The sequence below is a fragment of the Sphaeramia orbicularis genome, chromosome 19 (assembly GCF_902148855.1).
Source record: "Sphaeramia orbicularis chromosome 19, fSphaOr1.1, whole genome shotgun sequence".
NCBI classification, from domain to species: domain Eukaryota; kingdom Metazoa; phylum Chordata; class Actinopteri; order Kurtiformes; family Apogonidae; genus Sphaeramia; species Sphaeramia orbicularis.
The window spans coordinates 954,121-981,122 of NC_043975.1; the positions used below are offsets into that span (position 1 = coordinate 954,121).

At 41.4% G+C, this 27,002-nt stretch overlaps 2 protein-coding genes across 3 annotated transcripts; one reads left to right on the top strand and one right to left on the bottom strand.

Moving 5' to 3' along the window:
- Nucleotides 1-874: 874 nt before the first annotated feature.
- On the bottom strand, nucleotides 875-13,621 carry asb3 (ankyrin repeat and SOCS box containing 3). The gene is made up of 10 exons (XM_030122521.1): nucleotides 13,587-13,621; nucleotides 10,342-10,580; nucleotides 8,654-8,824; nucleotides 8,462-8,574; nucleotides 6,681-6,813; nucleotides 6,340-6,517; nucleotides 5,903-6,124; nucleotides 3,898-4,194; nucleotides 1,283-1,416; nucleotides 875-1,200 (listed from the first exon to the last, which is right to left on the bottom strand). The coding sequence occupies exons 2-10, from the start codon at nucleotides 10,538-10,540 to the stop codon at nucleotides 1,025-1,027; spliced, it is 1,623 nt and encodes a 540-aa protein (XP_029978381.1). The 5' UTR covers nucleotides 10,541-10,580; nucleotides 13,587-13,621; the 3' UTR covers nucleotides 875-1,024.
- A 51-nt stretch (nucleotides 13,622-13,672) lies between these two features.
- Nucleotides 13,673-25,694, top strand: LOC115439562 (uncharacterized protein C10orf88 homolog). Of its 2 annotated transcripts, none has more exons than XM_030163428.1 (9): nucleotides 13,673-13,857; nucleotides 14,978-15,118; nucleotides 15,882-16,094; nucleotides 17,985-18,054; nucleotides 18,298-18,489; nucleotides 19,099-19,209; nucleotides 19,302-19,410; nucleotides 20,543-20,727; nucleotides 25,059-25,694. In XM_030163428.1, the coding sequence occupies exons 2-9, from the start codon at nucleotides 14,994-14,996 to the stop codon at nucleotides 25,260-25,262; spliced, it is 1,209 nt and encodes a 402-aa protein (XP_030019288.1). In that variant the 5' UTR covers nucleotides 13,673-13,857; nucleotides 14,978-14,993; the 3' UTR covers nucleotides 25,263-25,694. The 2 variants fall into 2 exon arrangements, with proteins under 2 accessions (XP_030019288.1, XP_030019287.1); XM_030163427.1 differs by having other exon boundaries at nucleotides 20,543-20,726; nucleotides 25,046-25,694.
- Nucleotides 25,695-27,002: the final 1,308 nt, after the last annotated feature.

Sequence of the window (27,002 nt, forward strand, 5' to 3'; positions counted from 1 at the left end):
GCCTTCAGGTGCTGTGGGAATTATGGTAAATACTAGTTATGAACTCCAAAATTGCACATGAATGCCATCTTTTCCACTGGAGAACTGGGAAAAATGTAGATCCACGAGATGAAACTAACCTTTGACCTTTTCAACGAGAGATTCATGGTCAGTGAAGCTGTTCACTGATGATTTTGCATATTTATCACATACCTAATTTTCAAAAAATAAATATAAAAATGCTGTAGAAGATGAATTAATAAAAAAAAAAAAAAAAAAAAAAAGCACTTGAACACAACGCACTTGGAATTTTGAATTCACCAGTGGAAAGGATCATCTTTCCAACAGCAACTAAAGGCATCATATGAGATGGGCTGTGAGCAGAACAGCTGATCACAACGAGATGGACCAATGGGTTCTGAAGGCGGACCAGTGGGTTCTGAAGGCGGACCAGTGGGTTCTGAAGGTGGACCAGTGGGTTCTGAAGGTGGCCTCTGGGGCTTTGAAACCTGCCTGATGTGGCGGAGAGTGTCTGGACCAAACCGGGCCTCAGGGGCAGAACAGTGAGCCCTGTGGTTCTGTCTTTGGTTCTGGTTCGGTCTCTGGTTCTGGTTCTGCCTCTGGTTCTGTCTGTGGTTCTGCCTCTGGTTCTGCCTCTGGTTTTGTCTATGGTTCTGGTTCTGGTTCTGCCTCTGGTTCTGTCTCTGGTTCTGCCTCTGGTTCTGGTTCTGTCTCTGGTTCTGCCTCTGGTTCTGTCTCTGGTTCCATCTCTGCCTCTGGTTCTGGTTCTGCCTCTGGTTCTGTCTCTAGTTCCATCTCTGCCTCTGGTTCTGGTTCTGCCTCTGGTTCTGGTTCTGTCTCTGGTTCTATCTCTTGTGCCATCTCTGCCTCTGGTTCTGGTTCTGCCTCTGGTTCTGTCTCTAGTTCCATCTCTGCCTCTGGTTCTGGTTCTGCCTCTGGTTCTGGTTCTGTCTCTGGTTCTATCTCTTGTGCCATCTCTGCCTCTGGTTCTGGTTCTGCCTCTGGTTCACATCCTTGTCTTCCTTCACTGCGGTGGATCCCTGGTGTCTGTTGGTTCTTGGATGTCTCTGAACTGGACTGAGCCGTGCAGTGGGGAGGGCAGAGGGAGCTGTTGGACCACGGCGGTCCTCATCAGCAGGTCCGGTCCCAGCAGAGTCCTGATCCGCATTCGGCAGAGGTGGAACAGACTGGGAAGCGAGTCTGAATGGAGCAGAGAAGAAGACCGTTAGGGTCCGCTTCATGCGGGTCGGTCCGGACCTGAATCTGAACCTGAGTCTCTTACCAAACTGTGGAAGCGGACTCCAGGTCTTCTCAGCCTGCCTTCGATCCAGAACCAGCTTCAGGTCCAGAGACAGAGTGGACCAGTTCACAAACTGGAGCAAGTAATTCAGCACAGCACCGTCAAGCCCATCCAACCTGAGCAACAACAACAACATATATAAATATATACACACACACACACACACACACACACACACACCTATATATACACACACACACTTCTCACAAAAAGTTCGGGATTTTCGGCTTTTGGTTGAAATTTCAGGACAAATCTAAAATACACTATAACCTTTCCAGGTGAACTTAATGCGACCTTCTCTAAAGTTTTGAATGCACATGTCCAACAATTCAGTGTTTCAGGACTTTTTGCAAAACTTGCTGTTCTTTAATAAGGAGCTTAACAGCAAAATTCACAACAGGTGTTTGATCCAGGAATCCACCAATAAAGTCCCTGGTTCAATTACAGTTGGTATTTAAACAGTCCCCCTCATCAAGCTGTTCACATTTGGACATTGTGAGACACAGATGGCACCAAACAATTCATCAACAGTACCTCACCACTGCGAGGCTTCAAACAGGATGTTCTCAGACAGAAGAGGCTGCTGAGCTCACAGTGTCACAGAGGGTCAGCAGGATGGACCAGAGATACGGAGACTGGAAGAGTCACAGAAAGGCACAGAAGTGGACGTCCTCTGGCCACATCCCACACTGATGACCACTTCATTGTGAACAGCGCCCTGCGGAACTGGATGATGAATGCCTCTCAACTCCAGGCACATTTAAGGGAGGTGAGGCACCCAAGTGTCACGTCAGAGTATTCAAAACCGTTTACATCAGTGTGGTCTGCATGCTAGAGGACCTGCAAGGGTACCTGAACACACCACCAGGCACAGGCCTCATCATTTTGCATGGGCCAAGGAACCGTTACGCTGGACGAGGGACCAGCAGGCTTTAGAGGGACCAGCGGCCCTCAGAGGGACCAGCGGCCCTCAGAGGGACCAGCGGCCCTCAGAGGGACCAGCGGCCCTCAGAGGGACCAGCGGGCCTCAGAGGGACCAGCGGCCCTCAGAGGGACCAGCGGCCCTCAGAGGGACCAGCTTGCCTCAGTGCTGTTCTGTGATGAAAGTCAATTGACACTGAGCAGAAATGACCGCTGCCAACAATGTTGGAGACGTCAAGGAAAGCGCTATGCACCAGCCACTGTTGTCACCAGACGAGCCTTTGGTGGTGGTGTTCCAGTGTGGGCAGGTGTGTCTAGTCCATACAGAAGTGCCCTACACTGTGTGAATGGTCCAGTGACCAGCCCAGACCACCTCAATAACATCATTAATGCAGTCATTGTGCCCCTGCATGAACAACACAGGCTCAGTTTCATCTCCATGGATGACAATGCTCCAGCTCATTGAGGTCACATCATTAGGGAACGGCTGCTTTGGACTGGGGTACCTCAGATGGAGTGGCCTGCACTTTCTGAGACCTGAATCCCATAGAAAACCTATGGGATCAGCTGAGTCACTGTGCAGAGGCTTGTAACTCTGTACCTCAGAACCTCAATGACCTGAGGGTCGCCCTTTAAGAAGGATGCCATGCCTCAGCAGACAGTAAATCAGCTTGTGAACAGCATGAGACGTCATTGTCGAGCTGTAATTGATGCTCAAGGGCACATGGCAAGTTATTGAGACACTGACATTTTTGTTGATATATAACTACCACTGTTGTTGGCTTTTGTTTCAATACATTGTTTGAGATGAGGAAATTACCACTGCATGCTTCTACTTAAATGCCCTACTTTCATGATATAATATCACTGTAGCGTAAACTTCTTACATTTTCCATAAATTTCACCCAAAAGCCAAATATCCCTAACTTTTTGTGAGTAATGTGTGTGTGTGTGTGTGTGTGTGTGTGTGTGAGTGTGTGTGTGTATATATATACAGGGTGGGGAAGCAAAATATACAATGACCATTTAGTTGTTTTTTCTCAGCAGGCCCTACATCAATTGTTTTGAACCCAAACATATACTGATGTCATAATCATACCTAACACTATTATCCATACCTTTTCAGAAACTTTTGTCCATATGAGTAATCAGGAAAGCAAACGTCAAAGAGTGTGTGATTTGCTGAATGCACTCGTCACACCAAAGGAGATTTCAAAATAGTTGGAGTGTCCATAAAGACTGTTATAATGGAAAGAAGAGAATGACTATGAGCAAAACTATTACCAGAAAGTCTGGAAGATACTATTAAAGAAGAATGGGAGAAGTTGTCACCCCAATATTTGAGGAACACTTGTGCAAGTTTCAGGAAGCGTGTGAAGGCAGTTATTGAGAAAGAAGGAGGACACATAGAATAAAAACATTTTCTATTATGGACATTTTCTTGTGGCAAATAAATTCTCATGACTTTCAATAAACTAATTGGTCATACACTGTCTTTCAATCCCTGCCTCAAAATATTGTACATTTTGCTTCCCCACCCTGTGTGTGTGTGTGTGTGTGTGTGTATATATATATATATATATATATATATATATATATATATATATATATATATATATATATATATATATATATATAACTGCATATGACCCAGACCAGTAGAAAACCAGACCTACATGTGAGTGTGCAGGAGCAGATGTGGGTCCAGACCGGCGTTGAGCAGCAGAGGCAGCCATCGGGCGGCGGCGTCCACCTGCGTCACTGCTGCGCTCAGCAGGTGCTTCAGCTCCGGCAGCGTCAGCACCGCAGGCCCCCAGGCCTCTGGTCTGTGACAAGGGGCCAAGTCCAGGTGAGGGATCCGCCTCAGGTCCAGGATCAGCCGCAGCAGGTCCGTTCTATCAGCGGCCAAGACCTGGTCCCAGTGGTCCTGGATCAGAGAGGCTCCAGCAGAGACCAGCAGCCTGGACAAGTCACTGCAGCAGGGGTCAAAGGTCAAAGAACCCACAGAAAACACACACATCACTTAAAACTATACCCTATTTCTGAGTAATGACACCACAAAGGTGGTTTGGAGCGCTGGCCCTTTAAATGCACAGGAGCCACTTCAGGCCCCGCCCCCTCCAGGTTATTGGCTGAGCTGCTCTGTCCCGTTCAACCAACAACTGGATATTTGAGGTACTGGGCTCCAAGTTTGGACATATTTTCAGTCTGGACTACAACCGCTGATGACGACAAACAATCATGGAGAAAAACTGGAGAAATGTTGGACTGAAGTCTGGACCTGATATGAGCAAATGAGGAGACGGAACCGGTTAGAGACGGAATTAATGAAGAAGGAATTCAAACAGGTTGTAGAAATCCACTGGATTTTTGTCCAAATGAATCTAAAGACAGTTTAGCAGCAGCTGGAGGGTTCAAATTCAAACTGTCTGAACTATTAGGGTCCAAATACACAAAGAAATGAACCACAGACTAAGAACAGTGGGTTTAGACAAATATGAACCCTTTAATACGAGTGTGTGACTTGTATGTGTTTTATCTTCTGGTTGGGTTTTTCCATCAGGGCTGTCAAACTCATATTCTTGAAGTTGAGTTTCAGGGATTTAATGGTTTTACCCGAACGCTGCCGGATCAGCCACTGCCAGATCTTCTTGGTGTTTTGTCAATAACTAGGACAGATTTGGTTGGATTTCTCTTCTTTGATAACCAACATGGTGGACCCCTAGTGGAAGAACCCTATGAAGAGGTTATCTGACTGAAAATGACCACGGAAATGACCGAGAAGGTAAAGAAAGTAAAAGAATGACTGGATCAGAGGATCTAGAACCTTTCTGTTCTTATTTTACTGGTTCTGATCCACGCTAGATCATGAATGTGTCTGTACTAAATAATTTTAACATCACTGATTACTAATATCTTCAGTGTAAATATGAGTGGACCCTTTGGTGTGCTGGTTTCAAGTTTCAAAAAGAAATTTTTTTGCCTCATGCTAAACGGCTGCTGAACAGCAGCTCAGCTAGAAGGAGGGAGCTGGGAACCTGCAGCCTGACTTTCAGTTTTTAGAATTGTATTTATTTATTTAGTGTTTTTATTTACAATAGGAGGGCTAGTGCTATTTATTGTTAAGTATTTTTTATTGTTGCTGATTGTTACTGTTATTTGGTTGTTATTTATTTTTCAATATTGGGCGGAGGGACAGCCAGGGCACACTGTGTTTCATTGCCATGGTACTTGTACCTGAACGCACATGTCAAATAAACTTGAAACTTGGTTTTGGCCCACGGGTGGTAGGTTTGGCACCCTTATTTTAGATGTTATTGATCCTATTATTGTGGATCTGTTTTAGTATCTTATCTTATATATCTATATATTTTTGCTAGTTTTAGAGTTGGTTTGAGAGTCTGGTTTTGACTGACTCTATATGTAAAATTATATCTTTTGTTATGATTTGGCGCTATATAAATATAACTTGATTGAGTGATTGAATTTGTCATACCATGTCTTTTTCCCTGTATCTTTGTCCATCTCTGTGTTAAATAAACGTGACCTTGACCTAAAACCACATTTCCTTGGACCCTCCCCTACTTGTCAGAAGATTAAAGCCACAGTTCCATCATATCCGTCAGATTCACAGCCTTCACAGTGCGCTTTGTCCCGGTCAGGACCAGGTTCGGTACCGACCTGCTGCAGGTTTTCTCTGACGCCATCCTGAGGGCGAGGCTCAGCGGCGAGCGCAGACCCAGGAGCTCCCAACAGTCCTGGGCGTCGGGGCTGAAGCCCTCCTTCAACAGCAGCTCCACACTGGTCCTCTGGTTGTTGTGGATGGCCAGGTACAGAGGACTCACCTGACCCCGCCCCCGGTCACACCCCCGGTCTGTGGCGGCGATCAGCCTGCGCAGGACACTGAATGCACCACAGCAGCTCCGATCAGAACCAGCACATCCACATCTGAACCAAACACAGACTTTATGCATCACTTTACATCTGGTCCAAACTGAAACCGTCACTGAGCCCCCGTGGGGTCAGACCAAACCAGGATCAGGTCAGACTGAGACCGGATCGGATCAGACCGGATCATTTGGACCAGGTTCGTTAACGTCAGATCCAGACTCCGGTACCTGATGCGTCCGAACTGAGCGGCAGCGTGGATGGGCAGCTGAGGCCACTCAGAGCTGCAGGGGGTGTTGGGGTTGGCGCCGCAGCCCAACAGGAAGTCCACGCACGACTCATGACCCTCCTGAGAGGCGATCATCAGAGGTGTGGCCCCGTCCGCCGCCTGAGCGTCCACGTTGGCGTCTACGGAGGAAAACGAAGGCGTCACAGTTGGATCAAGAGGTCAGCGTGAGTTAGTGCACGGTTAGGGTTAAGTCAGGGTTAGGGTTTAGTTAAGGTTAGGGTTTAGGTTTAGTTAGGGTTCAGGTTTAGTTAGGGTCAGGGTTTAATTAGGGTCTGGATTTACCGGCGAAGGCGAGGGTCTGCAGATCGTCATGGCGACCGTACTGCGCCGCCACAAACAGAGGAGTGATGTTGTGGTCGTCCACAGCCTCCAGGTCTGAAACCGAGACCAGGATCCGAACTATGTCACTGTGACCCTGAAGACAGATCAGAACTGCAGTGTTAGTACTGGACCAGGTCTGGGAGTCTGGGCTGAAACTGTCAAGAACGTTTATCAACATGTGCAGAACATTTACCAACATGTGCAGAACATTTACCAACATGTGCAGAACATTTACTAACATGTGCAGAACATTTACCAACATGTGCAGAACATTTACTAACATGTGCAGAACGTTTACTAACATGTGCAGAACATTTACCAACATGTGCAGAACATTTACCAACATGTGCAGAACATTTACCAAGATGTGCAGAACATTTACCAACATGTGCAGAACATTTACTAACATGTGCAGAACATTTACTAACATGTGCAGAACGTTTACTAACATGTGCAGAACATTTGCCAACATGTGCAGAACGTTTACTAACATGTGCAGAACATTTGCCAACATGTGCAGAACGTTTACTAACATGTTTTATTTATTTATTTGTGTGTGGGGTTTTTTTGTACTGGTAAAGTCGCATGTTAAAACTTTATTTATCCAAATGCTGCACAATAAGTTTTTCCAGAAAATAATTGTTTAGAAAAAGAAACAAAACAAAAAATATCGCCTTGTTAACAGTATCGTGATATATCGCAATATATTGCATTGTGATCTAGGGATGTAACGATATGAAAATTTCATATCACAGTTATTGTGACCAAAATTATCACAGTTATCATTATTATCAGTATTATTGAAATTGTGCTCAAAATGTTCAAAAGTACTAATACACACACTGAAATAATTTAACCAAGTTGTATTAAAAATGAATAAATAAATAAAATAGTCCCAATGTCCCCTCTGTTGCAGAAACATTCCAATATTAACCCTTAGTGGTCTGAGCCTATTTTGTCTGTTTTTCAGTCCTTTTGATTTTGCCTTTATATACTATATAAACAAATGTTTACTATACCCATGTTTGGGATCTGTTTTTTCAGCACAACTTCATCTATATCATCTGTCTATTATTTTTTCACTTTAACCTACTATAAAAACATAAAAGGACAAAAAACACACACAAAATATAAAAACTGATTTGAAAAATCCTACTATAATGGGCATTCTTTGTCCGACGCATGTCCAACGCGTGTCCGACGTATGTCCGGGTGTTCGTCCCGATGTTGCAGCACGGGAGGGCGTATGGGTGCAATGCTGCTGTTGCACCACGGGAGGGTGCTATCGTACAATGGCACCATGGGTACAATGCTGCTAGTGTATATACTTTATTGCATAAATAACACACAGATGTTTAATGAACCTTTACAAAGACTTTAAAAGTGAATATTGGTTCCAAATATTAGGTATATAAATTTAAAAATGTAATACATTAAAGCTATACTCAAACATTTGACATAAAAGCAGATCTTTACATCGGCATTTTCTCTGGAAAAGTGTGGTAATCAAACATGGTTATCATGGTAATTAGAATTTAAACGGTAATACTAACCATCTGCAATTTTACCGCTGTTTATCGTTATACCGGTAATTGTTACATCCCTAGTGTGATCCTAGTATTGTGATTTGCATTGTATCACCATATTCTTGCTGATATACAGCCCTAATAATAACCTCAGTGTGTTTCTTTACAGATAATTAAACTTTAATTAATAATAGGATGTATTTAGAACCAGACTACCTTATAAACGGCCTGATGGAGGCAGGTCCAGCAGGACGCTGTGTGTGTTCCATTGACCTCTGCCCCTTCACGGACCAGAAGTCGTACCACCTCCACGTGTCCGGCATCCACAGCTGTGGAATCAGAAGCAGGAGGTGAAAACAGGCTGCAGACACTGAGGCGATAATAAGGGTTACAAGGGAGGGGCTTTACCTGCGTAGAGCGGACAGGACAGGTCATTGGTCTGCTGGTTGACCACCGCGTGGTTTTTCAGGAGGAGACGAACAACATCCATGTGTCCACGCTGAGCAGCCAAGTAACATGATGACTCTCCTTCATGTGTCAGAGAGTTCACGAAGGCACGGAAGCTTCGAGACGAACGCGCTGTTCACAGGAAAGAGACGAACGAAACAGACCCATTAACCCTAAAAGACCCAAACAGCCCCCGTCCCCCTAAATCAGGACTGTCCACCTGAACCAGGACTGTCCCCCTAAACCAGGACTGTCTGACTCATCTTAGATCAGGAACCACATTCAGCCATTTGATCTGAAGTGGACCAGTAAAGTAATAACATAATAATATAGAAATAATGTCAACTCTAAACTTTCCTCTATGCTTTAGAGTCAAAAAAGTACAATTATGTGATGAACATGTTTACATCTACCAACTATCTTTGAAAATAAAGTGAATAACATGAACAAACTGAGATTTCTTAAGAAAAGTAGGTGCAATTTTAACATTATACTTCAGTTTATCATTTGCACATGTTCATAAGAACACAGTGCATCTGTAAGTACAAAAAACATTTAGTAGCAGACATAATATTGTTCAAATTGCAGTTCTGTTGAGACATTTCAGCTTGTTTATATTTGTTCAGGTTATTCACATTTTGTGTGAAAGAACAGTTTGTTTTAAAATTACATGAAAGAATAATGTGTAGTTGTCATTATTTATAAGATATTATGATAGTGTTTTACTGATCCAACCCACTTCAGATTGAATTAGTCTGTATGTGGAACCTGAACCTGGAACCTGAGCATTTGACAAATTCATCCCACAGAACCAGACTGGACCCTTTGGTGGACCGGATTTGGCCCCGTGGCCGCATGTTTGACACCTTTAACTTGAACCATCTACTGATGGAACTGTTTAATACTTGCTGATCCACTACATGTTTGATTACAATCCATGTCAATAATTGGTGTAAAATACAGTTCTTCATCTTCTCATGGTCATCAGATATGACCATATTTGGACGTTCAGATGCTCTGTAGTTACCGTGGAAACACCGTCATCTTCTACAACATTGATTCACCAGTAAAACCCATGGAGTTGGATCAGTGACAGTGGATGGACACACTGGGTTTATGGCTAATTACGTTCACTTTGTCTTCTGTGTATGTATTTATACTTTTCTTTTTTCTTTTGTTCAGACAAAGTATAGTTGAAGCAGGTAACATCTAAAAACTATACCTTGTCTGAACAAAAGAAAAAAAGAGAAGTAGAATTACACTGGGTTTATGATGTGTTTTGTTGAGAAAGTCACTTTTTCTTCTGTTTTCTTGGTTTCTGATACAGAACACATGTTTAATCTGAGCTTTTAGGAACATCTACATGATCACTAAATTAAATATGGAAAAACACATGATTTACACTGAAAAACACAAAATACAGAGGATTATATTATAATAAATGATAAGAAATCACTTGATGATGATTAAATAGATTGAAAAATTCCTTTGGGAACTGACACAGAAGAAGCCCAGGATCTTTATGGGTTAAAGTCATATGTGAAAGAGTCTCCAACTATCCTGGTTTGGTCATTCATTGGGTTCTGTCCCGTTGATGTAACTGTATCATATATTAAATGTTCAGTTTGTCATGACCAGTGCTCTCTTACCGGCAGCTTTCAGTATTTCTCTCACACAGCCTTCGTTTCCCGCGGCGGCCGCTTCGTGCAGTGAGTTCCAGCCTCTGTTGTCTCGACAGTCCACGCTGCCTCCTCTCTGAATCAGCCTCCTCACCTGCTTCCTGCAGCCGGACCGAGCTGCCAGTGCCACACTGGACACCGTGTCCCCGTAGACCTCCGTGAAATTCATCCTCCACTTAGTCAGACATCAGGCAGAGGGACACAGGAGTCTGACAAAAGAATGAGCATGAAAAAGGTGTTTCTATGAAACTGGTCCTAAAAACAGGACAGAGGGGCCAAACATTCAAAGCAGATGGAGACGCATGTTATGAAGCAGGTTTGGAAGCACTTTGGGTCAATTTTAAAAATAAATACTTACTGAGATAAAAGAGAAACAATTTTTCAGATAAAACACATTTTTATATTATTTTTATACAAAAATCCACATGTAACACAGTCAAAAGGACATGAAAATTACACGCTACTATTTTTTAAATATCTCTTTATTCTCTCACAGGTACATTTTGGGAATTAACTAATTATTCAAGGCAGAGTGTTTCACAAAAATGACCGCTGTTGAAAAATCATTTGCGATTTATTTGCGTTTAACTGGGCAGGTTCTGCGTGCAACACCAATGGACACGATGGGTTCCACACCAAACCTAGAATGAGACTGACATTGATGAAAAACCCACATGTGAGGATTAGAAAAACCACGAGGATCCACACATTGAACACAGTGTCTGTATTTAGAGTCTACAGAAGAGCATTTACACACATGTTTACACATCTAATGCACTGACACCAAGGGAGATTTAATGTCCATATTTGGGTCCTATTTTTGGATCCAATATTTGATTATAAATTCATTAATTATGGGATTGATCAGAGCAAGAGTATATATTTTTTTGCATTTCTCTAAGGTCATCATTAGGTCCATCCTAGGGTAAATATGTTTACATTTACCTTTTATTATTGGGTCTAAACAGATGGAAAAGTGACAGAGACTAAAATAAACCCAGTTTCAGAGAAGCACCCATGAGTAAATATTTCCAGTGTCACATGCAGGGCTTTCTTTGGTATTCAGACATGGGTGTTGTGTCCGGAGGTCCAAAAATTGTATCAGAAATTTAGCTCAAACACTGACTTTATATTTATGTGGTTTAGGCTGAGACTAAGGAAGAACAACCTGACACAAGGAACAAACAGCTTAGGTCAAGATGACATAGAATGAACAGATCTGTACAGTTCACTTCTGATATTTATATTTTTACATGAACCCAATTTATTCATTTTATCCTTTATGGTTTTATTACAAATAAAAGTGAGCAGAATTCGTACAAATTATCTGTATCTTAATATGTATGTATCTTAATATCTCCAACCTACTTAGGTGCACTGATAAAAGCTTATGTCGCCCCACGACCACTCCGCTCGTCTGGGGAACATTCTCTGGTGGTCCCCAGACCTTGTACAAGAGAATCCAGGCTCTTTTCATGGGTCGTTCCACGTTGGTGGAACGTTCTACCGAGTACTACGAGAACAGAGACGTCCCTGCCTATCTTCAAGAAGCTCCTGAAGACCCAGCTCTTCTGAGAGCACCTCCTGTCCTAGCACTGGCAGACATTCCATTTTAAATATTTTAATAAGGTTTTTCCCAGGATTATCACAGGTTTTCCCAGGATCATCTCTGGACCCGCTGCTGTGGTCCTGCCTCTCTCCTGCCTTCATTATCACCACTCACTTACCCTCAACTGCCTCCATGTGTCTCCCCCTACTCCCCCTCTCCCCCAGTCTCTATCTCTATTGCTCTCTCTTTTTCTCTTTCTTTACCCTCTCCCTTTAACCTCAACTGGTCAAGGCAGACAGCCATCCTCCAGGAGTCTGGGTCTGCTCCAGGTTTCTGCTGTTAAAGGGAAGTTTTTCCTTCCACTGTCACCAGTCACAAGTGTTTGCTCCTGGAGGATTCTGTCGGGTTTCTGTAAATTGGCTTAGAGTCTGGTTTTGACCAACTCCATATATAAAGTGTCATGAGATAACTTTTTTGTTGTGATCTGGCGCTATATAAATAAAATTTGATTGAGTGATTTGATTGGTTTTCCCCTGTGAGTCGCTTTGGAAAAAAGCATCTGCCAAATGCATAACCATAAACATAAACATAATATACAAATAGGCCATTTTCAATTCGTAGAAAAAGTCATATTGAAATTTTTGTGACAACATTTTGAGTCAACTGAAAGAAAAAGCACAAGTTACTCATTTTGAAATGCATCTCACCTCAAACAAAGTCAAACTAGTATGAAAATACAAACTATGCAGCAGTGTTTGCGTGTTTTCCACAGTACCTCTATCTGCTCAGTCACTGAATCCACATGAACCACTGACAACACTGGTTGCATTTATTTACTTTCATTTACATTTAAGCATAAGACCACCTTAAATTCTCCTAAATCTGGATCACTCTCGCTTTTTCGCAACAACATAATTACACAAACTGATATTTGGATCATGACTCAGTAATTTCTTCACTGCTTGCTTAATTGGGTTAAACTTTACATCGTAACAGAAAAACCTATGAGTTCATTTTTATTTGTTCTTTGTGCAAAAAACAGCTCGATCTAAATATTACAAGGTTGCCTTTCTGTTCCATGTGTCGATTGAAAGTATCGATGACCAGTAAAGATGTTGTCTACGATCATAATCCGTACCTTACCCTTAACCTCCTGAGACCCAGCAATGCATCTTTGTCCTCTTTACTGGATAAGAGTTTCACAGCTTTACTTAAAAAAAAACGCTGTCCACAGCAAAAGACAGTCCTTAAAAAAAGAACAAACGTATCTGGAAAACTGTTACATCATACCGTTTCCGATCAGGGCAATTAACGCCAAAACTTTCACTTTCCAGGAGGTTAATGAAGAAATTGTTAGAGACCTTATCAGTAAAGAAAATTTATATAGATGCATCTGCTTATTCAGCAAATTATTCGAATTTTATAAAAGAAACTTACCACCATTACCCACAGGTTTCACACAATTTATGTTCAGCAAAAGCTAAAACAACAACTTAGCAAAAGTGTCAACACGGCTAAGCTAATTCACTCTATTCGGATATTAAGATGATATAAACTGTATTAAGGTGTAATTTCACCCTAACCCTAACATTCACTATGGAAGCTGAAACAATGTGAGCTCAAAATGTATTATATTAAATTAAAAGACTAGCTTTTTTTTTATTACCTTTTAGATGTACCCGCCTAGGCTGTCAGGCGTCTCCTTTAAATTACGTCAGATAACAACATCCTGGAGTTCATGACAGTTTCCGGTGGCGACACTACGGCTGTGAGTAGCGTTAGCGTAAACGGTTGTAATTTTGCATTTTTCTGTGCAGTTTTTGTGTTTTTCCAGTTCATTTGTCACTTGTTTGTGAGTCCGCCTGAAGAGATGACGACACCTAAAGAAAACAAGCCAACCAGCGGCGCTTAGCGGCTTCCGGCGAAACGGTTTGAAGGTAAAAGTGTTTTATTAGCGTTAGCATGTTATGAACTGGTACTAACGGTGTATTTAGTAAATCAATAAACTACTGGTTTATTAACTTCAGATTATGTGGTGAACTGAACAGATATAGAGTCCGGAACAGTAGACAAAACTGGTTTACGTGTTTGAAGTTCAAGTTAGATTATCTGACAAGAATCTTAGATTTTAGCTAAAATATTAATATGAATTTATGTGATTACTATATTCTGATCAAATAATAGTTTGCCTTTAGCATATTTCAGCTGGAAATTGTGTGTATTATTGTGTACATATGTTTTAATAGTTTATTGTGAGTGACTGGGTTGTGTATTGTGAGTTATTTGTCAAATGAATTGTCCTGAGGCAATGAAAAATATCTATTTATACACCAATAGATATAATATAATAAGTAAAATACCAGCATTGATAGCATAGACAGAGCTGTTAGAAAGGTTAAAAAAATATCTATATTGGTTGATGTTAATAATAATCATGATAAATGTCACTTTAAAGAATGATTTTCGATCCTAAAAGTTGAAGAAACCAGATATTATTTGTGGTTTTAATCTGTCTTTTTAGATTAAGTTTTTTTTGTTGTTGTTAGAACATGACAAATCTTAAATAAATCTCAAAGTAGATCATTCAGAATTATTCAAATGACGAAATGTTTGACGTAAATTAAGTAAAATATAACAACACTGAAAGATTGTGGGATTTATTTAACAGTTTAAACAGAATAAACTCTAATGACGAAACTATTTATCTGAAGATTCAGTAGATGCAAAGGAGGTAAAAGAGGTAAAAATAAAATAAATAGGTGGTATAAAGAATAAACTATAATGGAATATAAAGTGTATATATAAATTTATTTACAGTAGGAGCTGTAGTGCAATCAGTAACAGTTATAAGGTGAATAATGGATCAGAACAGCATCAGTCGTGCAGTTTTTCTATTGGTTTTTCATATTGTGTAATGTTTGAAATTCTTACACTGTAATAATCATAACTGTTGATCTTTAAGGAAATTATCAGAACACCTACAAAAGATATGATGTAAAATCACTTCAGTTCTTATTTTATTTCTCAGATCATGTTTCACTGACTTTTCTGTTCCAGGTTTGTCATCGGCGTCATGGTGGAGGTGACTTCAGTCTGGACCTGTCAGACGGACGGACGGCGCCTGTCTGACGTCCTGTTCCCCGTTCACATCAGAGACAATGAGGAACTGAATGAGGCCGAAGGAGACAATGCAGAGCGGTAAGAACCAGATAATACCACAGAAGAACCAGAGAGAAGCACACCTCTAAGGCTCTGTTCAGACCAAAGCCAAATGTGGCCCAAATCTGATTTTTTTTACCTATATGTGACCAGTATCTGATCTGTTAAAAACTGTTTGAACAGCACTAATCTGACCCAGACCACTTTCATATGTGGTCCTAAACCTGACCCAGGACACTTTTATATGTGGTCCTAAACCTGACCCAGGACACTTTTATATGTGGTCCTAAACCTGACCCAGACCACTTTCATATGTGGTCCTAAACCTGACCCAGGACACTTTTATATGTGGTCCTAAACCTGACCCAGGACACTTTTATATGTGGTCCTAAATCTCATACACACCTGGGCGGAGTCAAAAAAATTAAATTACAATAATCTACACCAAAACTTATATTTTTGAGTAGGTAATTACTTATATTTTTAGGAAAATATATTTTGAAATGAGAAAAAATTTGAACAAATGTGAGCAGTTTTGTGAGTGTGAATGTTTGTAGTGACACAGTTTAGTGCTGTCATTCTGGGTTCATTTTATAAACTCTATAAATAAGCTACATTTTTTCCAAATACATTGATATTTGACTATAATATTATTTATGTCATATTCTAAACGCACAGTGTTTAAAATGAATAAATGCATGTATCTATGCAAAATACATTTGAATATAATGTTAATATTATTTATAAGTATCAAACATGTTCATACGGTGGGTGTGTTGAATATATTCACCTATCCTCTCAGGTGTGGCTGGGCGTGGTTGGAGCAGACGGAGGAGGCGTCTCCTTGCGTCCTGACGCTCACCTGCAGCCCGTCAGCCCCCCCCTCGGACCCCCCCGCTGCCATTGGACGCCTCTTACTGGTCAGCGAGGCCCGGACAATGGAAGTGTACGACCAGACAGGAGAGTACTGTGGAACAGTGAGGGGGGAGAGAGACAACAGCGTCCACCTGGACAGGTAACACTGGAATACACATCAGCAGCCTCAGCATGAACGCACAAGTCGTACTTTTGGCCAAACTGTCATATCTATATAACTTTATTTATTTTTGCACAGCAAAGTTTGACTTATTTTTCTTTAACCAATGAACAAAGAAATAACATTACCCCAATCCTGGCAGAAAAATACAAATCCACACATACAGTAAATACATACCTAAAAGTAATTACCATAAAATTGAAGATTTTATAAATAAATAGAAATACTAAAATTTACTAATCAGACAATCAGACCCCCCCCCCCCCCCCCCCCCGATCACCACCAAAATTTAATCATTTTTTCCTTGTGCCAGTATCAACATTTCCTGAAATGTTCATCCAAATCCGTCAGTAACTTTCTGAGTTATCTTGCACACGGACAGACAGACAGACAAACCAACACCGGCAAAAACAGAACCTCCTTGGCGGAGGGAATGACCGTACATTTTAAAATCAGACCATAGTAGTGTAGTACAATTGTAGCACAGAATAGGAAATCCACTCATACAGAACTGTGGTTTTCCAATAAATCCATATACGGACCACAGGAACAGGAACATTTCATGTCCTTATTTTTAACAATAGCCTTTTGAAGGCACGACTAGCAGCCAGTTCTTTTATCCGATATCTATGTACATTTATGGTCAGTGGATCTGTTGGTAATTGGAATTTCTTTTCAGAAACAAAAGAAAAACTAGTGGTTAATTTGATTTCCATTTTAAAATAGAAGAATTAATATTGAATTTCAAGGCTTTTTTTCTCTTTCAGTCTCATTACAGATAAACCAAATTTTCAAAAGGGATTAATTTTCGTTTTCTTTAATAACAAAAAAGAAAGTTACTACCTGACAGAAATGGAAAAACAGACCAAAAACGCCTGTTTATTTATCTTCATTTTCTGATGAGATGAGGTCATTTTCAAGGAAAGAGCGCTAATGCAGAGGTCACAAAGATTCTTATGAATAATGGGTTTGTACAGATCTTCGAGTTCGTACAAAATCTGGAGTTCGTTGTCATTCATGGAAGGAGCGTGTCTATGATGTCCATATTTCATACAAACTAGAAGATTTGTACAAACCCATCGCTGAAAATGACGTTTGGTCTCAGAAAATGAAAAAAACAGGCGTTTTTGGTCCATTTTTCCATTTCTGTCAGGTAGTAACTTTATTTTATATATGTATATATATATATATATATATATATATATATATATATATATATATATATATATAACAAAACTCAATTCGTTTTTTAAATTTGGTTTATCTTTTTTAACACTGAAAAAGAAAAACACCTTGAAATTCTATTTTAATTTTTCTATTTTAAAACTAAAATCAATTAACCACCAGTTTTTGTTTTGTTTCTGAAAAGAAAATCCAATTACCAACAGATCCACTGACCCTTCACTCTCTCAACTCTACTGGTTCATTTTATGCAGATATCACAATTTGGCCAAAAATATGACTTAGGTAATTATGCTACGAGGCTAACGACACCATAAATCACTAAATGACAATAGAACCGACTTATCTGAGCTGGACTTTGGTCTGCAGGGCCGACTTTAGGCCTTTAAAATGTGTCAGATTCTATTTTCTTTTTTATCTGTCTCCATTTCTGTTCATCTGTTTCAGACAGTTTTATTAAACATACTGAGCTGATACTGTCTTTTACTCTTTTAGTTACTGTTCATGTAAGAGACGCTAAACTCCTAAACCCTGTCTCTGCACTGAATCACATACTTACCTTCAACGCTGGAATAAGAAAAGAGGATTTGTCCAAAAATCAGTCCTCACTTTGGTCTCAGAAACTCAAACTAGGTCTTAAAACCATCTGTCTGATCCTGTATAACACTTCCCTCTGGTTCCTCTCAGCGCAGACTCAGGTCCGTTCTACAGGAAACAGCTGATCCTCGACCACCCATCGGCGTCCTGTGAAGTGAAGGTGAGCTGTGGGGTCAAAGGTCGGTCCGGTCCAGGTCCGTTGTAGGTCAGTACTGTTGGTTGTGGGTCGGTTGTGGATCAGTACTGTCGGTTGTGGGTCGGTTGTGGATCAGTACTGTCGGTTGTGGATCAGTACTGTCGGTTGTGGATCAGTACTGTCGGTTGTGGGTCGGTTGTGGATCAGTACTGTCGGTTGTGGGTCGGTTGTGGGTCATTTCTGTCGGTTCTGTGTGTCTGTCTGCAGCTGCTCTCTCTGGCCGGTAGACGTCGTGTTGCGGTGCATCAAGTCGTCGTGGGTCTGCAGACGCTCGGGCCCGGTCGGTTCCACGGCGCCGGCATCGACATGCAGCAGGTCCAGAGTCTGGTGGATGAGATGGGGGCCAGCCTGTCCCCTGGAGCCCAGAACCTCATGGACATGGTTCACTTCCAGCAGAAGGTGAGAGAGAAGGATGCCTGTAACTGCCCCCTGCAGGATGAGAGAGGAATTACAATGGCATGAAATACAGGACGGCACCTGTTCATGGACCTGCAGACCTCAGAACCAGAACCAGAACTTCCATCTAATGAACAGTCCTGCATTTCAACAGGTTTAGAGCAGATTTATTCTGACTTCCTCTGGGTTTAATCATACGTTCTGTTTCTACATCTTCTCTATTTATCCTGTAGGATGTGACACAGCAGTTCACCCTTCACATTTGGGGAAAGCCCACTGTGTTTTTCCTCCAGACCAGTTCATTATTGGTCTGAACATTCTGAAAGGTTAAAGATGACGTTCACCAACTGGAACAGGTGTTTTAAGGGTCATGAACCTGTTCTCCTGCTGTTTGGGCTCATTTTACTGCTTTGTTTCATTTTACTGTCGTTGTCCTTCATGTACTGATGTTTGATCAAATATAAACCCTTTTTCACACTGACCTCTGACCCCGCGCACCAGGTCTGGGGTGAAGTGGATCTGGATCAGCTGGTTCTGATGATGCTCACATGGATCCAGATGTGGTTCAGATGTCTCCGTGAACCCACTCATGTGTGTGTTCTTTACCCTCAGAACCAGACGGGCTCTCTGAGCAGCTTCCTGCCTCTGCTGATGGGAGGCGGAGCTCTGTCTGCTCTGACTCAAACAGCCAATGGGAACGCTCTGCAGGCGGGTCCTCCTCAGGTAAACCCACCTGAGAAACATAACACTCAGATGAAACTCGGAGTAGATGTTCCAGAAGCGGCTCAGTCTTTTGTTTTGTTTCGTCTCTTTAGTCTCCGCTGAGCTCTGTCACACCTGCAGACGAAGCTCCGCCCTCCCACAATGGACTGATGTCAGACAGCTCAGGCTCCGCCTCCCTAGACTCGCTGCAGAAAAGCACAGGTGAGGATCTGGACCACACTGGAGGTTTTCTGTACAACTACAGAACGAGGTTATTATCGTTAGTGAAAACTAATGACAGGACTAAAACTAGAATTCATTAAGTGAAATAAATAAAAACTATATTTTAAAAAAAAGGTAAATAATTGAAACTGTATTGTGTGTTTACAAAACTAACTAAAACGGATAAAAATTTGAGCTGCAACGGATTAATCGATTAGGTGCTTGAAGCGAATGCAAAAATTTACAATTCGATTAATTGACTTTGAATTATTGAAGGGAAATATTCTGTTGCAGCTTTCCTGTAGTGAAACTTCTTTGTGCGTCACAATAAGCATCCGTGTGAAACACAACAGTGGAACCAATGTTTAACAGCAGAGAAATGAAGGAAACAAAGCTTTGATTCAGGAGAATTGTGGTTGAATGATTTTTTTGTATCACTTTGGGTCGATTAATTGGTTGCAGCTCTAATAAAAATTATGGATGAAATTCCCTAAAATTCTTATTGCCTTTTTTTGAAGTAAAAAGATAGGATGAATATTTGAATAGTAGTTGTTTCCCCATATTTCTGCACCATAATTTAGGTATGGAAGAATGATAGAATTATATAGTGCAAGAAGTGAATATTTATCAAGTTTAGTTTTCATTTTACCAATTATGGCTATGGTTTTCGCTAATTTTGTCTTTATCGTGTTTATTTGTGACTTCCAATCAATCTCTACCAGGAAACATGGAGACTGAAGTTGGGAGAAAACAGCACAATCCTGTTTGGGATTTATTTGAATATGACAGCGAGGAAGATAAAAGATATGAAAAAACTAAAACTAAACTAAAACTAAGCATTTAGAAAAAAACAAAAACTGATAAAAAACTAACAAACCTGCTCTAAAAACTAATGAAAACTAACTGAATTAGAGATAAAAGAGTTAAAACTAAATAAAACTAAACTATAATGAAAAATCCCAAACTATTATAACCTTGCTACAGAACCCCACTGTGTCTGAAAAACATTCAAAACTGACACTCAGATCCATGTTTTTAACGGAGCGGTTCAGTCTGACTCGAGCGTTGGCGGTAGAAGGTCACGGTGACGATCATAAACTCACACCATCACCACCAAACCTCCTGTCCACAGAGACCAGCGACGCCGGAGGCCCAGTTAGCCCCGCCCAGCTGACGGAGATGATGTCACACCTCCTGAAGGGGCAGGGCCAGATGCTGAGCTCCGCCCCCGACCTTCTGCCCGTGCTCCAGAGCGTCTGTGGTCAGGTGACGCAGCTCAGGCTGGACTCAGAGAAGCAGCTGAGGAACGGATCATGGTGAGTCTGAGAAGTCACATCTGCCGTCAAACAGCTCCACCCAGTGTCCAAAACATGGAACTGCAGCCTCATTCTGGACCGAACAACAGCCGCCTCACACAAATAAAACAGGAATAAAAATATCAACACAACCTTCAAAAATTGCAAGATGTTCCACTGGTGCAAAGAATACAGAGAACCAGAGAATATACGGTTAAATAAAGAGAACCGCAACCCAGACGACACACGTGTGATGTCAGAAAGCACAGAAACACCTTTAAATCCACCTGTTCTGCATCAGCTTTGATCACAGACAACTAAAACTCTGTCTGCTGGCACAAGGGTTTTCAGCTCTCTGTGCAGTAGGAGTTCATCCTGAATCCTGTCAGAAATGTTAGGAGTTTATTTTTAAAGGAAATCGAACAAAACTCGACCGAGTTTGTAGCTGCAAGTGTTACATAAGTGGATATTTAAGGATTTAAAGGATAAGTCATGATCTAGTGTGGAAAGATCAACATTAGCAACAAAGTCCTCCTACGAATCGAGTGTGTGTGTGTGTGTGTGTGTGTGTGTGTGTGTGCAGTGTAAAACACACCACTGGTCGTCATCAAACTGGTCGATGCTGGTTTTAACTGAACACACTCAGTCCAACACAGGCTGAGTTCTACTGGATCAGAACCAAGGTTATTATCGTTAAGGAACACTAACGAAATGATGAAAACGAGAATTGAAAAAACATTTTCGTTAACTGAAATAAATAAAAAATATAATTAAAAGAAAAAAACAATAACTAACTGAAACTGTATTATGTGTTTACAAAACTAACTAAAACGTATAAAAATTATGGATAAAATTCCCTTCGTTTTTGTCTTTGTCAATGTCAGATTGATGTTAAATGGATTTCTTTGTCTCTCTCAGTTTTCTGTGCTGTCTCCATACGACACTTTTTGCTCCGTCACTTGTGTTCACTGTGGTTTCCAGTCGTCTTCTGGTCCCCACTCTACCTGGAAACATGGAGACTAAAGCAGCAGAGTCCTGTCTGGGATTGATTTGAATACAACGACAGAGAAGAAGAGAAAAAAGATGACAAAGCTAAAATTAATACTAAAACTAAGCATTTAGAAAAAAATAAAAACTAGCAAACCTGCTCTAAAAACGAATTAAAACTAACTGAATTAGAGGAAAAAACTAAACTAAATAAAACTAAACTAGAATGAAAAATCCAAAACTATTAGAACCTTGATCAGAACCACTGAAAAAAGGTTTCCCATTATTTTTGGGTGCACATGAACGCAACACTCACAGTCTCATTATCTCAGGACAAATGCACAGTGTTGGTGCGGGTGTTTGAAAATGCTTGAATTTCAGTGATGTGTTTTTAAGGTCTGGAAAGTGCTTGAGTTTTTGTTGAAGTGCTTGAAAATGCCTGGAATTAGAACTGCGATGGGATTTATTTAATTTAATATTAACTCAAGCCAAAGTTACTTAGACAGAGGTGATACCTTTAGAAAAATATGTCAAAAATTATGTCAAATATAAAACTTTTCCCAGGTGTTCTCCGGTCGACTCCAGGTACAACATAATACAATTTACATCCTGGTGATAAAACGTCAAAATAATAATCCTGAGTAGACGTATTCCTGTAGGTATGTGTTTGAGTCCAGTGTTGAAGGTGAAAAGGAATCCTCCAGGAGCAAACACTGGTGACTGTGGAAGGAAAAACGTCCTTTAACAGCAGAAACCTGGAGCAGAGCCAGACTGAGGAGGATGGACGTCTGTTCCAGCGGGTCCTGGTGGCAGAGGCAGAACCTGTGACGTCCAGGCCTTGAACAGCGTCTGTCTGTGGATAAATGAGGCTCTGTGTCTGAACTGAACTGAACAGCTGATGTGGGCGGAGGGAGGCTGGAGGTCATGTGACCCAGCAGCAGCACAGCAGAGTCTGTTACACCGACACTGAGAACCAACCAGAAACTGACGCACTCTGAAGCAGACCCTGAAACGGACTGTGAAGCAGACCCTGAAACGGACTGTGAAGTGGACTCTGAAACAGACTGTGAAGGCGGACTCTGAAGGTAAACTCTGAAGCAGACTCTGAAACGGACTGTGAAGTGGACTGTGAAGGTCGACTCTGAAGCAGACTGTGAAGGCGGACTCTGAAGCAGACTGTGAAGGCGGACTCTGAAGCGAGGTGGACTCTGAAACGGACTGTGAAGGTGGACTCTGAAGTGGACTGTGAAGGTGAACTCTGAAACGGACTGTGAAGGTGGACTCTGAAACGGACTGTGAAGGTGGACTCTGAAGTGGACTGTGAAGGTGGACTCTGAAGCGAGGTGGACTCTGAAACGGGCTGTGAAGGTAGACTCTGAAGCGGACTGTGAAGGTGGACTCTGAAGTGGACTGTGAAGGTGAACTCTGAAACGGACTGTGAAGGTGGACTCTGAAGCGAGGTGGACTCTGAAACGGGCTGTGAAGGTGGACTGAAGCAGACTGTGAAGGTGAACTCTGAAACGGACTGTGAAGGTGGACTCTGAAGCGAGGTGGACTCTGAAACGGGCTGTGAAGGTGGACTGAAGCGGACTGTGAAGGTGGACTCTGAAGTGGACTGTGAAGGTGGACTCTGAAGCGAGGTGGACTCTGAAGCGGACTGTGAAGGTGGACTGAAGCGGACAGTGGATTCTGAAGCAGACTTGAAGTGGACTGAAGTGGACTGAAGCGGACAGTGGATTCTGAAGCGGACTTGAAGTGGACTGAAGTGGACTGAAGCGGACAGTGGACTCTGAAGCGGACTTGAAGTGGACTGAAGTGGACTGTGCAGGCGGTTCTGCAGGTGTTTGTTCTGGTTCTTTTTTTTTTTTTCTGTTTTTTTGGGTTTTTGTTTTGTTTGTTTGTTTGTTCATCTGACTCATGTGTCCATCAGCTGTAAGTCACATGTTCAGCTTCAGTTTTGCTTCTTCATGCTTCTTCTGTGATGTGTCCTGGTGGTTTTCTGGTCTAAACAAATCCTCCTGTTGTTGAACCAACAGACGACGGGAAAGTCCCACAGAAACGTCCTGTTGACGGTTTAGTTTATGTTTAGACGTGTTGGACTTCAGTTGGACCACATCTGTCCTCAGGTTTATTTGATCCGTTTAATCCCAGTTTCAAAGACGAATGAATCAGAAGTTCAGTATTTACAAGACGGAGGAGTTTACATTTATATTATACAATTTAAAGACATATTTAGTGTGTTTTTAATTATAAATAAAACAATTATGTACAATAGTAAGTTACAGTTAAGACGCTAAATAAAGACAATAGAATGTAAAACATGAAATGACTTTTACATTTAGTTTGAAAGCTACAATATTTAACATTTTCTCTTCAAACTGACATTTAAGTTTGTTTTATGGTTAAAGTCGTGTCAGTGTTGGCCTTTTTTTAGTCCAGGGGTGGTCATCCTGCGTCTCTTCATCCTCCTTGTAGTGGCTCCTCCCTTTACTGCGCTCAAACCAGCCGCTAGCGTTTTTCTTGTGTACTACTCATTCGACAGTTACGGTAGATGAGCTGCATGGAGCGAATGTGCCTTCAACAACAGAAGTAAGGGCTCATTTATGCTCTACGTTAAAGTCACAGATGCAGACGGACGGAGGGTTCTGTCCGTCATTTTGTATATTACTGATGTAATTCTGCCCGTTTTCTGGGAGCTTGTGGATGTGAACCCAGACGGAGAATATGGAGCAGTCCAACTGGGAACTGTGCAGGAAGTGTTGAGTTTGGAAGAGAATCATTTCCACAAATAGTGATACTTTTCATAGAGTGACTGTATGAGTATGAGTACTGTGTACTTCTGGAGTAATCCTACAACAGATTCCCTTCCAAGATACAAAAGTGTGTTTTTTTGTCTGAAATAGGCTTTAAGACTAAATTCAATGATGAATAAAATTATTTTTTCCAATAAGTACCTCATGAATTTGGTATTTTTGGTATTAGTACTTCATATACTATGAGCACAAAAACTATGAACTACTTCTACTGTGTACTTTTAGAGTAATCATACTCCAGAATCCATTCCACGCTGAACTTCTGTTTGTTGTATTCAGTGGTTGTAACAGATAAAATGTAAAAAAAGATTAAAACTTGTAAAAGTTCATAAGCTCTGTTATTTTTGCGGCTCCAGACTATTGTGAGGGAGTAAAACGGCTCTGACTGAAAATAAAGGTGGCAGACCCCCGGGTTAAACTAATGAGTTAGTGATGGTAATGGTCATTGGATTCATCAGTAGTGACAGTGATTGATACTTACTGGTGATGATGGTGCTGATGCGGGTGCTGACTGTGGGTGGTCCTCCTGTGGTTCTGCAGGGACCTGGACCGAGACCTGGACCGGGTCATGGAGCGTCGTCTGGAGCAGATGGAGCAGAGGCTGAAGGACCACGTGGACCGCAGACTGGACGCCCTGGAGCAGAAGCTGGACAAGGTTCTGCTGCTGGTTCTGGACCGGGGGGGCGGCGGCAGGGCGACGGGAGGAGGAGGAGCTGAGGAGATCCACGCCAGTGGACCGCCCCTAAAGACCGCCTGACCCCCACCCCCACCGCCAACGCCGACGGAAGTACACGAAGAAGAAAAACCCCATTAACGTCAGTGTCACTAACAGTCGTTAACAGTTGAATCCACTGACGGAAAAACCAAACAGTCATGAAGAACCAGAGGAACCCATTCAAAGGTCAAAGGTCAGACCACAACGGACATGAGAGAAATGCACTGTGGGAAATTTAAGTCTGGAATCAACAGGATTCCCTAAAGTGTGGATTAAAAATAGTTCCATAAATACATGAATGTGTCAGATGTGAAGATGTGACTGAACTGTCACGTCTGAAGATTCAATGGATGATATCATCGACGGTTTCACTAAAAAAGTCGAATATAAAAGATGTGAATTTGGGTTCTGAGAAGTTCTGACGTTTTCACCAGTTTCTGTAACGAGTTTCACCTAAAATGAAAATAATCCAGTCGAGTTTTGAGTCAGTAGTCGCTTTTCCATCAGACATCTGCACAAAACTTTAACGATATTTACAAAATGTGTTAAAAGCAGAAGTGCGAAATATCAATTTTTCCATTAAATCACAAATGTAATGATTTGTTTATTTATTATCGTGGGATGTCACCAGAACTCATTCCATAAACACGTTGACGAATATAAATATCAGGTTGATTTACAGATATATGCGTATTTCTGTCGCAGCGCCCTCTAGGTCTTGGAGAATGTTCGCATTTCTCTGTTGTTCTGAATCTAGAATGCTGGTTCCCCTTCTGTCTGCGACTAAATTCTAAACTGATGAAAAAACAGAAGTGTGTAATGTCGGTTTTTCCTTTAAATCACAAATGCGATGATTTCGCTCTGAAAAAACCACCTCTTGCAAGGCCAAAAACTTTACATTGAAAAACGAGAGTTTGGGCGAAATTGTCATTTTTCCATTAGACAAATTGATATGCAAAATTATATTCGTGCAATTTGAGGGTTAATGGAAAAGCGACTACTGTTTTGTCTTCTTTATGTCGGATTAACCCAGTACTGTAACGGTTCTGTTTCCACCGTTCACACACTAACGGATCCAGATCCAGTAGGAACGAGTACCGACTGATGGACTCACTCGTCTCTTTTCCATCGGACATCTGCGCAAAACTTTACCCATATTTACTAAATGTGGAAAAAACCGAAGCGTGTAAAGTGGTTTTTTTCCATTAAATCACAAATGTGATGATTTGTTTATTTATTATTGCGAGATGACACGAGCAGTCATTCCATAAACCTGTGGACCAACGTAAATATCACGTTGTTTTACAGGTATATTCATTATTATTATATATTCTCCCTCTATCTCCTACGAAATTAAAAAAATGTTGTGGTTTCCTGGTGTGTGCACACATACACACGTTTCTTTTAAAACTTTTTTTCTTCTCTTGTTGTAACGTTCGTCAACATCTGTTTTTTTAGTCATGTGACTCTAGTTGTGCAAAAAGGTCTTTCCATTGCAGTTTTGCACAATATACCAATTTCGTTACATCCGAAAAACCACCTCTAACAAGTGCAAAAACTTTTCGTCGAAAAATGAGAGTTTTGAGGAAATTGTTGACAAATTTTTATTCACAAGTTATATTCACGCAATTTGAGGTTCAATGGAAAAGCGACTAACGTTTTGTCTTCTTTACATCGGATTAAACCAGTTCTGTAACGGTTCTGTTTCCACCGTTCACACACTAACAGATCCAGATCCAGTAGGAACTGGTACCGACTGATGGACTCACTGATGGGTTTGTG

Bases quoted from the DNA above. Each gene is read 5' to 3' on its own strand.
- asb3 (XM_030122521.1), bottom strand. From the start codon at position 10,540: ATGAATTTCACGGAGGTCTACGGGGACACGGTGTCCAGTGTGGCACTG. The intron at 6,814-8,461 runs GTAGTCTGGTTC...ATCTGTCTTCAG, and splicing joins TCCATCAGGCCGTTTATAAG to GGTCACAGTGACATAGTTCG. The intron at 6,125-6,339 runs GTACCGGAGTCT...TGGTGCATTCAG, and splicing joins GCTCAGTTCGGACGCATCAG to TGTCCTGCGCAGGCTGATCG.
- LOC115439562 (XM_030163427.1), top strand. From the start codon at position 14,994: ATGGTGGAGGTGACTTCAGTCTGGACCTGTCAGACGGACGGACGGCGC. The intron at 18,055-18,297 runs GTGAGCTGTGGG...GTCTGTCTGCAG, and splicing joins CGGCGTCCTGTGAAGTGAAG to CTGCTCTCTCTGGCCGGTAG. The intron at 19,210-19,301 runs GTAAACCCACCT...TCGTCTCTTTAG, and splicing joins TGCAGGCGGGTCCTCCTCAG to TCTCCGCTGAGCTCTGTCAC.